Source organism: Aquarana catesbeiana, linkage group LG06 (assembly GCF_042186555.1).
Source record: "Aquarana catesbeiana isolate 2022-GZ linkage group LG06, ASM4218655v1, whole genome shotgun sequence".
NCBI classification, from domain to species: Eukaryota; Metazoa; Chordata; class Amphibia; order Anura; family Ranidae; genus Aquarana; species Aquarana catesbeiana.
The window spans coordinates 259,406,605-259,420,157 of record NC_133329.1 but is presented as its reverse complement, the minus strand read 5'-3'; the positions used below and the strand labels follow the sequence as shown (position 1 = coordinate 259,420,157).

General features: G+C 43.1%; 1 protein-coding gene and 1 non-coding gene across 3 annotated transcripts in view; one reads left to right on the top strand and one right to left on the bottom strand.

The window, feature by feature from the left end:
• KCTD18 (potassium channel tetramerization domain containing 18) overlaps nucleotides 1–13,553 on the top strand; it is a 31,779-nt gene that overhangs the window by 13,442 nt on the left and 4,784 nt on the right. For both annotated transcript variants that reach the window (XM_073633232.1, XM_073633233.1), the window contains exons 5-6: nucleotides 5,113–5,207; nucleotides 5,323–5,425. In XM_073633232.1, coding sequence (XP_073489333.1) covers nucleotides 5,113–5,207; nucleotides 5,323–5,425 — 198 coding nt within the window. The remainder of the gene's footprint in view (nucleotides 1–5,112; nucleotides 5,208–5,322; nucleotides 5,426–13,553) is intronic.
• Nucleotides 7,464–7,546, bottom strand: TRNAL-UAA (transfer RNA leucine (anticodon UAA)). Its single transcript has one exon. It is a non-coding gene; the product is annotated as a tRNA-Leu (tRNA).

Sequence of the window (13,553 nt, the reverse complement as noted above, 5' to 3'; positions counted from 1 at the left end):
CTGATTACAATTAAGTGCCCACCACTGCCAGCAATCAGTGCCCACTTTTGCCCACAAGTGCCAGCAATCATTGCCCACAAGTGATGCCAGTCAATGCTGGCTATCAGTGCTGCCCATCAATGCCATCCATCAGACCACCTATCCGTGCCCACCAGTGCCGCTCATCGGTGCCACATATCCGTGCCACTTATCAGTGCCCATAAGTGTGGCATATTAGTGCCTCCTCATCAGTGCCACCTAATCAGTGCCCATCAGTGCAGCCTATCGGTGCCCATCAGTGCCACCTCATCAGTGCCCATCAGTGAAGGAGAACAATTAATTACAAAATTTACTGACAGAAACGAAAACTATTTTTATTTCTTTTCATACATCAGGGGACACAGAGCCATAGTAGTTACTATGTGGGTTATAGGCCACCTTCAGGTGATGGACACTGGCATGCCTACTGGGAAGACCTCCGTTTTTTCGGCAGTGTCTAGGTGTTGGTCACGAGGTAAACATGTGCTGAGCTGAGCTCCACTGGAGCAATCCTTGCTGGGGCTAGCTATGCAGACGGATCCATTTAAGGTGTCTTTCTGGCCGAATTGAATGGTACCCGGGCATCGTGTCCGAAGAAACAAGGTTTTTGCCTGTGAACGCTTCTCTTTTGAGAGCTGGACCCCGAATCTAATACTTTTTGGTATTAAGGCCATAAAGTTTTACTGCCGGTGGTGCTATTGCAGGTCCAGGATTGTGGGTTTCCTCGAGGATCCCCAGCTCCTGAAGGTCTAACAGAACCCACTGTGAAGGGTGAAGATTTGGTCTGTTAGTTTACCACAGAAAACCCTGTGGCGGGAAAGGTAAGTGGAGTTTTTCTAAGGAATTTAAAAAAATTTTCTTATGAATTGTCTCCTTTAAAGTAAATGTTGTTATGCCTATGTGTCACCACTGGGGGCTGTATGGAGCACGCACCTTCTCATGCTTTGCTCAGAGATCACCCTGTGTCACAGAAACAGCAGACTCTTTTTCTCCAGCCAGCAGGCAGACCTCCAGTAAGTTTGGGGGGTTTTGCTTCCTCCAGAGACCCCCACCTGGGCTGAACTCTTCCCCTCTTCATGAGGCTGAGTATAAGGGAGAACTGAAAACAATCGGCAATGCCGTTTTCTCTTACCGCCCCTACACGGGGCGGCTTCCAGGTCTCCTTCACGCCATCCCTCCCTCACTCACAAGTCGGATCGGGGGCCTGTGCTTGCCCGGGAAAACTTTTTGAAATGAGGAAGGAGAGGGGGCGTGATGCGAGGTGGGGGCGAGGCTTAGTGCGGCGTTGGCGTCCTCCAACGCAGGAGTGTGGTTTTTAAAAAAATAAATAAATAAAAATTCCATTTTTGCTGGCTGAAAAATTGTCGCAGAGACATGAGAGCAAAAGGAGCATGAAAGAGGTTTTGGTGACACAGGCATTTCCTGCTTAACACATTTACTGTTTGCATGAGGCTGAGCATTAATAGCAGTGGCAGTGACTGGACTATTGCTCAAGCAGTGGATGCGATTTCTTCTGATAGTACCTCTGCTTTGTGCATCGGGCTAAGGTCAGAAGGGGGGTTAAAACACCCCCAAAATACAGCTAAAAGGGTCCCCCTCAAAGCTCTGGAAAGCCTACTCTTCTCTACAAATGGCATCCTCCCCTGAGAGGGAGTGGCTGTTCAGAGTGAGCATCGGGGCCATGAAATGTTTGCAACTGTTTTCAACACTGCAGCCCCTGTGTATTTTACCAAATGATCTTTTTTCCCTCAGCCATGATGGGTTTTTAAAAAAGAAAAAGGTTAGCGACTTTAATCGCAGAGGTTCCCTACCATTGCCCAGGACCCTCAAACTGAGGAACTAGGGGCGGGAGAAGACGAATCCCCTCAGGGGACCATGGTGAGGCTGATGACTCCTCTTCTGAGGTGTCAAATGTGGAAGAATCAGCTGGTTTCAATCTTAAGATCGTTGGTGCAATTTCTTGCTGAATGGTCCGCTCCACATTTATGCTCCCTTAACTGAGTGTTTGGGTTCGCTAAAGCCTCCTCAAACTGTGCATGCCTTTTCCTGTCCATTATTGTTGAAAAAAGCTTTTTTGTATCTGAGAGGATCTCCCAGATAAACATTATTTTCGCATGGAGTCTATCCGATCAGTAGTCTCCTTCCTACAAGAGGGAGAACTTCTGGCGTTGATCGACATCAAGGATGCTTATCTCCATGTGTCGATCTTCCCAGTTTACCAGAAATTTCTACGCTTTGAGGTAGAAAATCTTAATTTCCAGTTTGTAGCTCTACCTTTTCGGGCTAGCTACCGCACCTCGAGTGTTTTTATAAAGATCCTGGCTCCTCCTTTAGCCAAGTTAAGGGCTCAAAGTATAACGATACTAGCCTACTTAGACGATCTACTCTTGATAGATCAATCGGTAGCCCATTAAACTAAAGTCTGGTCACCGTAGTCTGATACTTGGAATACTTAGGTTGGATCCTCAACCTAGAAAAATGCTCATTAAAACCATCAAGGAGATTGCAGTACTTAGGGCTGATCATAAATACAGTCCAGAAATGGGTATTTTTGCCCCAGGAATCAATCGGTTCCTTAAAGGAACTGATTCGCTTGGTCAAAACAAAGAAGAATACTTTTGTTCATGGTTTGCATGAGTTTATTGGGGAAAATGGTGGCTTCTTTCAAGGCCATTCCTTATGCGCAGTTTCATTCAAGACTGCTGCAAAACAGTATCCTGTCAACTTGGAACAAGAAGGTCTGGACTTCCCGATGCGTTTATCCGTCAAAGTGCGTCAGAGCCTCAATTGGTGGTTAACCACTTAAGCCCCGGACCATTTGGCTGGCCAAAGACCAGAGCGTTTTTTGCGATTCTGCGTCGCTTTAACTGACAATTGTGCGACGTGGCTCCCAAAAATAATTGACGTCCTTTTTTCCCATAAATAGAGCTTTCTTTTGGTGGTATTAGATCACCTCTGCAGGTTTTATTTTTTGCGCTATAAACAAAAAAATAGCGTCAATTTTGAAAAAAACGCATTATTTTTTACTTTTTGCTATAATAAATATCCCCAAAAATATATATAAAAAAATTGTTTTTCCTGAGTTTAGGCCGATACGTATTCTACATATTTTTGGTTAAAAAAAAAATCAGTGACTGCGACATTATGGCGGACACGTTGGACAATTTTGGCACGATTTGGGACCATTCACATTTATATCCTGAGCGCTGAAAGCTGAAAATTGTCCTGGGCAGAAAGGGGATAAAAGTGTCCAGTAGGCAAGTGGTTAAGCAATCCCTCACCCAGATACCTTCCCTCTTCCTAGCCTTGGCAACAAAAATCACATTAGTGACCCATATTTCTGTATAATCTATGCTTTCTGCTCCACAGTCTTCAGCTGGCACAACCTGCACTCCATTCCAACTAGATTCATAGTGAATATGGATGTGCCACAGAGTCAGTCCCCATCTGGGCTTTTTTTTTTTTTTTTTTTCAAGCATTGGATGACTACCCTACTTTCTGTGGCAATTTTGTAAATACTTTTCTAGTTAAGCATGGTCTATTTGCCCAAGAAAAGCTAAAACTGCATATGCAGTCACTTGTGCTACAAGCTTTTAAAGCAAATGTAATCCATAACTTGATGGTATTTAGTTTGCTAAAGCACTGTTTCATATTTAAGTGCCATGTCTTAAAAACAACTTTTGTCCCTGAGGTAGAAAAAGATCCAAAATGCAGAGCACTGGCCTCCTTACATCTGGGATTGTGGAGGAATGTTCTCCCTTGTACTCTGGTTCCTTTTGATGGCTCGTATGTCACTACATGCCACAGCAGGGGACACAGGCATCTGACACTACTGGAAGTGTCAAATGTGCACATTCTTCAGGCAGCCTTAGCTCTTGAACAGAGTGAACATCAGAGAAATGGACAGCGGAACATCTTTGTGCCGCCGATCTTCACTAGCTCCATTTCCTGTCTACATGCACTTGCTATAGCAGCAGCACCTCATTTCCCAGGAAAGGTGTCCTGATGGTGAATACAGTGGATCATTCCTGAGCCATTTGTGCCCACTTGTAGGCTCTACTGGAAGCACATGTGACAGCGTAACATTTCAGGAGAGCACTTAGAAGGCAGGGAGAATGCACTGACACAGGAAATGCCTATACAAAGAATTCATAGCAGAAGTACAAAGTATTATTTTAATTAAAGCAAAAGATTTTAAACAATGGAAAATGAAATTTGAAATTCCATTAACATGATAAAGATTATATCTGATTTTAGTGATTAGGTTTACATATACCGTATTTATCGGCATATAACACGCACTTTTTTCCCCTGAAAATCGGGGGAAAATCGTGGGTGCGTGTTATAGGCCGATCCCCGCCAATTGGACCTGTGTGATGTCCATCATAGGGCGGGACTGTAAGCGGCGCCGAGAAAAGCCGAGGACTCTCGGGTATGTGTATCTCGGCTCCGCCAAGTCCCTGCAGTCTCGGCACCATATTTGAATTTACACACGGCTGTGTATGTCAGCAGGGATCGCGGCGATCACACAAGGCTGCACTGGGGCAAGGCTGCACTGGGGCAAGGCTGCACTGGGGCAAGGCTGCACTGGGGCAAGGCTGCACTGGGGCAAGGCTGCACGGGGCAAGGCTGCACTGACATGGCTGCACTGGGGCAAAACTGCACTGACAAGGCTGCAATGGACACTGGGGCAAGGCTGCACTGACAATTCTGCACTGGGGCAAAGCTGCACTGATAAGGCTGCAATAGATACTGGAGCAAGGCTGCACTGACACTGACAAGGCTGCAGATGGACACCGATAACGCTGCATTGATGGGCATTTTAATGTAAGTTTTTCTTCCTTAAACTTTACTCCTAAAAGTTTTTTTCCTTAAAATTCCCTCCTAAACTTGGGGTGCGTGTTATACGCCGATAAATACGGTACTTTTTAAGAGCAACAGCTCAGTTAGTGATCTAAATTTTAAAAAAAAAATAGTTTTCCTGAGACACCTACTTTATTTCAATTTTATATGAAGACTATAGTAAAAGAAACCGTGTGTAAATACATAAGACACATAGCTATAACCTTTAAACTGTTCTGTTTACCCTGACAGGGAAGCTGGTGGTAATATTCAGTACATTTTGAGCTACTACAGTGTATCTGAGCTGAAAGCCATGATGGATGCTTTTGAAACCTGGGAAGGAAGAGGTAAAACATGCTGGGACATTTCTCAGTGGTCGGAACCTTCACATTGCACATTACACCGTATCTTGCTCTTTTTTGTGTGTTCTGCTATGATATAACACATGCAGATTTCTTGCAGGATTCAGCTACTGGAGGGTGCCTCAAGAATTAATTGAGTGCTGGACCCTAGAAGAACGATCAGTACAAGGCGATCCAGGCTATATAACACCAGTGAGGACTAGGTAAATGATGTTGCATTCTTTATGCCATTTAATAGCTTATTAAGTATTTGTAAAGTCTCATTTTTGTTTCAATTAAAATAACAAACATGTCATACTTACCTGCTCTGTGCAGTGGTTTTGCACAGAGCAGCCTAAATACTCCTCCTCTTGGGTCCCTTTCTGGAGCTTCTGGCACCTCCCTCCTGTTGAGTGCCCCCACAGCAAGCAGCTTGCTATGGGGGCACCCGAGCCGAGCTGCAGCTCCATGTATCCATTCAAAGCTCCATTCGCAGCCATTGGCGCCACTGCTGTGTCTCTGGAGGGAAAGTCCCGGGTGGCTGAGGCACCTGTGGACATCGTCGGATAGAGAGGGGGCTCAGGTAAGTATTGGGATGGCTGAGGGGAGCTGCTGCACACAGAAGACTTTTTATCTTAATGCAAAGAATGCATTAAGCTAAAAAAAAAAAACCTTCTGCCTTTACAACCACTTTGTTTAGGGACCAGCATATCAGGACCGGTCCATAAGAGGTTTGTGTCGTCTAAATTTCACAGTGTTATGTTGGGCAAAATTGCCCTCAGATTGACAGATGTCACACTTGATTTCAACTGGTGGCGATTCACCGTTTTTCCATTCAGTGGATTGCTGGGACTGTTCACGATCTTGCTTTGAACACAATAGCCTCAGTGTTTTTCATGTACAGGAAGAGGTTTAGCATACCATACAAACTACTATTTGCAATCTCACCACATTACATTGAAAGCCTGTCATGTGTAACATGGGATCATACAGCCTGTAATATTTCAGCCAACCTTTACTCATCTCTGCTGATAAAGTAACGATCAACTATGATATGGTAGTGCCATGCAATACTGCTTCACAGGCAGTAATTGGGAGATCTCCCAGCATGCATTAGTCAGGGCCAACTTTAATACTGATTGGACCCTGGGCACTAAGTATTTTATTGGGCCTCCCTCCCCAGCTAGACTCAAAATGATGATTGTGATTGGCTGCCAGAGGTTACAGCATATCATTAGCGCTCACTGATTAGTTGCTAGAGGTTACAGCACATCATTTCCACTTGCTGATTGGTTGCTAGAGGTTACAAAACATCATTACTGCTCACTAATTGGTTTCTAGAGGTTACTGCAAATCATTATTGGTCACTGATTGGTTGCTAGAGGTTACTACACATCATAACCTCTGCATCAAATTGCGGGTGTGGCCATACTGCACTAGCTTTGAGAGGAGAGCTATGTACAGAGTGCAGGGTCGAGGGGTATGCTAGGTACAGAGTGCAGGGGTGTGCTATTTACAGAATGCAGGATTGGGGGGTGTGCTATGTACAGAGTGCAAGATTGGGGGATGTGATTTGTGCAGGATTGAGGGGTGCGCTATGTGCAGAGTTGTGCTATGTGTGGGGTTGAGGGGTGCGCTATGTACAGAGTGCAGGGTTCAGGGGTGCACTACATAAAGAGTGCATAGTTGAAAGGTGTGCTACATAAAGAGTTGAAGTGTGCACTTTGTATAGAATGTAGCGTGCAGGGGCCTGCTATGTACAGAATGCAGGGTTGGTGGGTGCGCTACGTGCAGAGTGCTGGGTTGAGGGGTGCGCTACGTGCAGGGTTGAGGGGTGCGCTATGTGTAGAGTTCATGGGTGTTCAGGGGTGCACTACGTGCAGGGGTGCGGTAGGTGCAGAGGACAGGGGTGCACGGCTCTCTTGGAAATGCAGAAGCAGCGCTTCTATATTTCCAAGTGACAGTAGCGAGCAGCCAGCATGCGACCAGCACTGAAAAGTGGCCGAACTCAGGTGGGCAGCGTGGGTCTTGAGGGGTGGGGAGCGCAGGGCCCCCCAACAATGACAGGGCCTGGGTAGCTGCCCTATTTGCCCTGCGTTAAAGAAGGGACTTTAAGCAGATGATGGTGACTTCTTGCTTTGAGCAGGTGTATTATTTGGTAGCCAAGAGCAGCCCAGATTTTAATCTTATGTGATGTTTTTTTCAAACCTTTTTAAACATATTGTAAGAGTGCCTTCAATTGCTGCAACCACTATAAATGTTTACCAGGAGTGGGGTTCGAACCCACGTGGATATACATCCATTGGATCTTAAGTCCAACGCCTTAACCGCTCCGCCATCCTGGTACTTGTGTAAGGTAGGGGGAGAGCCAGGGTTTAGCTTTAAAGCAGTACTAAGCCCAAAAGAAAACATTTATTATATTGCAGCTTACCAATTTATAGGTATTATGGCTGCATTAGCTTTCTTTATTAGGCTTTCTTTCTTCTATTTCATCTGGTGATCTGGCCAGTAAGTCTGTTTTTTTTTTTTCAAAAGAACAAGCTCTTTTGCAGATGTATTAGTTAGAGTGATGAGACAAACACTGCACTGGCAGGGGTACCTACAATGCTGCTGTCCAAAAATGGCTCCTGTGCTCCTTTATCTTGAGTCAGAGCACTCTAATACAGGAGATGTGTCACTGGCTAGATCACTAGAGATCACTAGAGGAAAAGGGGGGGGGGGGGGGGGGTTGGGAGCCTAAAAAGAAAAACTAAAACAGCCACCACATCTTAGGATACATTGTTGGTTTGGGGTTTAATACCGCTTTAATGTGATGGACACACCATTAAATTATGAACATTTTTTCCTTTAAATCTGTAGTAAAGTCCGCTTTGTGATTTTTACCTGCAGGTAAAATGAATATCTCCTAAACGTGCACCATTTAGGAGATATTCACCCTGGATGCAGCCGGTGACTTCACCGGCGCATGCGCTCTGAAGGGTCGGCATACTGTGCCGTACCTTCAGAGCTTCCTGCCGGAGCCGAGGGCTCCTGTGTGTATGTGTGTGAGTAACGTCATTGCGGCTCTGGCCACTCATACAGCTAGAGCCAGCGAACCCGGAAGAAAGACTGGGGGAAGGTGGAAGCCCTCTCAGCGGGGACAGCGTGCCACTGGAGGGCTTTGTTCTAAGGTAAGTATTTCATAATGTGCTAGTACGCAATGCATACTAGCACATTTTGCAATTGGCTTACAGTTTTTTTTTTTTTTTTTTTTAAATTGCCGCAGTTTACTATGGCTTTAAGTCAAAATTACTGCCATTGTTGGTCTCCTGAAAATGCAAAGTTGTTTGGCTGTTATCCAGAACACCGGTTTTCAATAAAATCTGGGTCACTGACCCAACACAAGTATGCAGTTCAGAAAAGTCAAAGTAATATCAGAAATGATTTTATTGCATACTTCTTCTGGTTCAGTGACTAAAAGTATTAACCACTTCGACCCTGGAGGATTTGGCAGCTCAATGACTGGAGGACTTTTTACAATTTGGCACTGCGCTGCTTTAACTGGTAATTGCGCGGTCATGCAATGTTGTACCCAAACAAAATTCGCGTCCTTTTTTTTTTCCACAAATAGAGCTTTCTTTTTATGGTATTTGATTGCCTCTGCGATTTTTATTTTTTGCGATATAAACAGAAAAAGACAGAAAATTTTGAAAAAATATATTTTCTACTGTTTTTTTATAAAAAAATTTTAACAAACTCAATTTTAGTCATACATTTTAGGCCAAAATGTATTCAGCCACATGTCTTTGGTAAAAAATGTCAATAAGCGTATATTCATTGGTTTGCGCAAAAGTTATAGTGACTACAAACTAGGGTACATTTTCTGGAATTTATGCAGCTTTTAGTTTGACTACCTATCTCATTTCTTAAGGTGCTAAAATGGCAGGGCAGTACAAACCCCCCAAATGACCCCATTTTGGAAAGTAGACACCCCAACGAAATTGCTGAGAGGCACGTTGAGCACATTGAATATTTTATTTTTTTGTCACAAGTGATTGAAAAATGACAAAAAAAAATACACAAAGTTGTCACTAAATTATATATTGCTCACACATGCCATGGTTATATGTGGAATTACACCACAAAATTCATTCTGCTGCTTCTCCTAAGTACGTCGATACCTCATTTGTGAGACTTTTTGGGAGCCTAGCCGCATACAGGACCCCTAAAACCAAGCACCGCCTTCAGGATTTCTAAGGGCGTAATTTTTGATTTCACTCCTCACTACCTATCACAGTTTCGAAGGCCATAAAATGCCAAGATAGCATAAAACCCCTCCAAATGACCCCATTTTGCAAAGTAGACACCCCAAGCTATTTGCTGATAGGCATGTTGAGTCCATGGAATTTTTTATATTTTGCCAAGGGTTTTGGGAAAATGACAATAAATTTTCTTTTTTTTTCTTTTCACAAAGTTGTCACTAAATGATATATTGCTGAAACATGCCATGGGCATATGTGGAATGACACCCCAAAATACATTCTACTGCTTCTCCTGAGTACGGGGATACCACATGTGTAAGACTTTTTGGGAGCCTAGCCGTGTACAGGACCCCAAAAACCAATCACCGACTTCAGGCTTTCTAAGGGCATAAAATGGTGATTCCACTTCCTCACTACCTATCACAGTTTTGAAGGCCATAAAATGCCAAGATGGCACAACCCCCCCCCCCCAAATGACCCCGTTTTGGAAAGTAGACACCCCAAGCTATTTGCTGAGAGGCATGTTGAGTCCATGGAATATTTTGTATTTTGCCACAAGTTGCGGGAAAATTACATTTTTTTTTTTTTTTTTTTACACAACATTGTCACTAAATGATATATTGCTCAAACATGCCATGGTTATATGTGGAATTACACCCCAAAATACATTCTGTTGCTCCTCTTGAGTATGGGGATACCACATGTGTTAGACTTTTTGGCAGTCTAACCGCTTACAGGACCCCGAAAACCAATCACCGCCTTCAGGCTTTCTAAGGGCGTAAATTTTTTTATTTTACGCCTCACTGCCTATCACAGTTTCGGAGGCCATGAAATGCCCAGATAGCACAACCCCCCCCCCCCCCCCAAATGACCACATTTTGGAAAGTGGACACCCCAAGCTATCTGCTGAGAGGTATGGTGAGTATTTTGCAGATCTTGCTTTTTGTCTCAAAGTTTTGAAAAAAGAAAAAAAAATGTTTCTTTTCTTTCTTCATTTTCATAAATAAATGAGATCTGCAAAATACTCACCATGCCTCTTAGCAAATACCTTGGAGTGTCTACTTTCCAAAATGGGGTCATTTGGGGGGGTTTGTGCTATCTGGACATTTCAGGGCCTCCGTAACTGTGATAGGTAGTGAGGAGTAAAATCACAATTTTACGCCTTTGGAAATCCTGAAGGCGTGATTGGTTTTTGGGGTCCTGTACACTCCTAGGCTCCCAAAAAGTCTCGCACACGAGGTACCCCTGTACTCAGGAGAAGTGGCAGAATGCATTTTGGGGTGTAATTCCAAATATAACCATGCCATGTACAATATATCATTTAGTGACAACTCTGTGCAAAATCAAAAAAAGTGTAATTTTCCTGAAACTTGTGACAAAATATAAAATATTCCATGGACTCAACATGCCTATCAGCAAATATCTTGGGGTGTCTACTTTCCAAAAAGGGGTAATTTTAGGGGGGGGGGGTTGAACTGTCCTGGCATTTTATGCACAACATTTAGAAGCTTATGTCACACATCACCCACTCTTCTAACCACTTGAAGACAAAGCCCTTTCTGACACTTTGTTTACATGAAAAAATATATAATTTTTTTTTTTTGCAAGAAAATTACTTTGAACCTTCAAACATTATATATTTTTTTTAAAGCAAAGCCCCTACAGATTAAAATTGCATTTTTTTTTCACACAGTATTTGCGCAGCGATCTTTCAAATGCAATTTTTTTGGAAAATACACACTTTTTTTAATTTTAATGCACTAAACCACAATATATTGCCCAAATGTTTGATGACATAAAAAAGATGATCTTAGGCCAAGTACATGAATACCAAACATGACATGCTTTAAAATTGCGCACAAATGTGCAGCGGCGACATACTACATACATTTTTAAAAGCCTTTACAGGTTACCATTACCATTTTAGATTTACAGAGGAGGTCTACTGCTAAAATTACTGCCCTCTATCTGACCTTCCCGGTGATACCTCACATGCATGGTGCATGCTATTTACATATGACCCTAGACCGATGCTTGCATTCGCCTTTGTGCGTGAGCACGGGGGGACAGGGGTGCTTTTTTTTTTTTTTTTTTTTTTTTTTTAAATTATTTTTTTATTTTACTATTTATTATGCTTTTTTTATTATATTTTTAAACTGTTCCTTTTCATTTTTTTTTTTTTTTTTTTTTTTTTTATTCTCTCAGGGAATGTAAATATCCCCTATGATAGCAATAGGTAGTGACAGGTACTCTTTTTTTGAAAAAATTGGGGTCTATTAGACCCTAGATCTCTCCTCTGCCCTCAAAGCATCTGACCACACCAAGATCGGTGTGATAAAATGCTTTGCCAATTTCCCAATGGCGCTGTTTCTATCTGGCGAAACCGAAGTCACAAAATGCTTGTAGCTTCCAGTTTCTTAGGCCATAGAGATGATTGGAGCTGTTCTGGTCTTTGATCAGCTCTATGGTCAGCTGGCGGAACCCCCTGTTGCGACAGGAGAGCCCGAGAAAACCATGGAAGGGGGGGGGGCCACGTTCCCTCCCACTGCTTATAAAAGCAATCTAGAGGCTAATTAGCCGCTAGGATTGCTTTTACATGAAAGCCGACCGCTGGCTGAAAAGAATGATACTAAGATGATACCTAAACCTGCAGGCATCATTCTGGTATAACCACTCAAAGTCCAGCAACATACCAGTACGTTGCTGGTCCTTGTTGGGCGTGCATTGTAATGTTCTTTTTTTCATGCAGCCTGTGGGCTGAACAAAAAAGAGACTGATTAGAATACCGCCCTTCATCCACCCACTTCTAATGATGGGCATACATGCACCATTTTCTTTAAACTGTGGTGGTGAAATCCCCTCCCTGGAGTTGCTGATTTACGTATCGTGGGAGCAAACACTGTTGCTGTCAAGATAAATAAATCAGTGCTGCAGCTGAATGGCGTACTTGCTAAGCAAATGATGGTTAACAATAAAACAAAGTAACATTACAGTATAACAGTAAGACTTACCATACCTGAAAAGCAAATACAATAAAACATAGTTTAAAATAAAACATTTTTTAACGCAATCTGTGCCTAAAAAATATATGCAGAAGCATTGGGGCATCCGCCCCTAATGTTAGGAGCAAATCGCTCCTCCACCCCTGCCCCAATGCTTCGGCATATATGCTCTTTTTTTTTAACTGTGGTGGTGAAATCACCTCCGACAGCTCTGGAGTCGTGGCTTTATGTATCGTGGGAGCATACGCTGTTGCTGTCAAGATAAATAAACCCGTGCTGCAGCTGAATGGCGTACCTGCTAAGCAAATGATGGTTAACAATAAAACAAACATTACAGTATAACATACCATACCTGCAAATACAATAAAACATAGTAAAAATAAAACAGAGAGAACGATAGATATAATAAAAGGAAAGAGGCGCCTCTGGGTGCAGACGTTTTTAACAAGCTTTAATACACATAAAATAGTCAAACTCACATTTCAGCAGAAAGTGACAGGAAGACAAACTCGAGATGAGGCGTAGGGAACAGCAGGCTGCAGGGGATGACGTCACCAGTAGTGGACGCGTTTCTTGAGTAGGCGCGCTGCGGTGTACTGGCAAGCCGCAATCTTTTATCAACAGACGTCTGTTGATAAAGGAGTGCGGCTAGCCAGTACCCTGCACTCTCTGACCAGACTGTTTTGACAGAGGAACTACAAGGCCCATGACTCAGGATCACCACCGTGACATAACCATGTCTATACTTTTATGTCTATCACTTTCTGCTGAAATGTGAGTTTGACTAATTTATGTGTATTAAAGCTTGTTAAAAACATCTGCACCCAGAGGCGCCTCTCTCCTTGTTTTTTTTACAGCTCCCTGGAACATGGTTTCTGTTCTGATATGATGGCAGCCCTGCTTGCTCTGGACTTTTAACCCCTTCTCACCATCATAGACTTATATAGACTGTATATAAAACAAAACAGATTGACCACAGATCTATGATTGATCGTTTTACAGTTTTATTGCAGATTTTTATTAGTTTTTTTATGGTTTTAGTTGTTGCGCCTCCACTTGTTTTATTAGAACGATAGATATAGAATAGTGAGACAGTAGATAGCGAACAT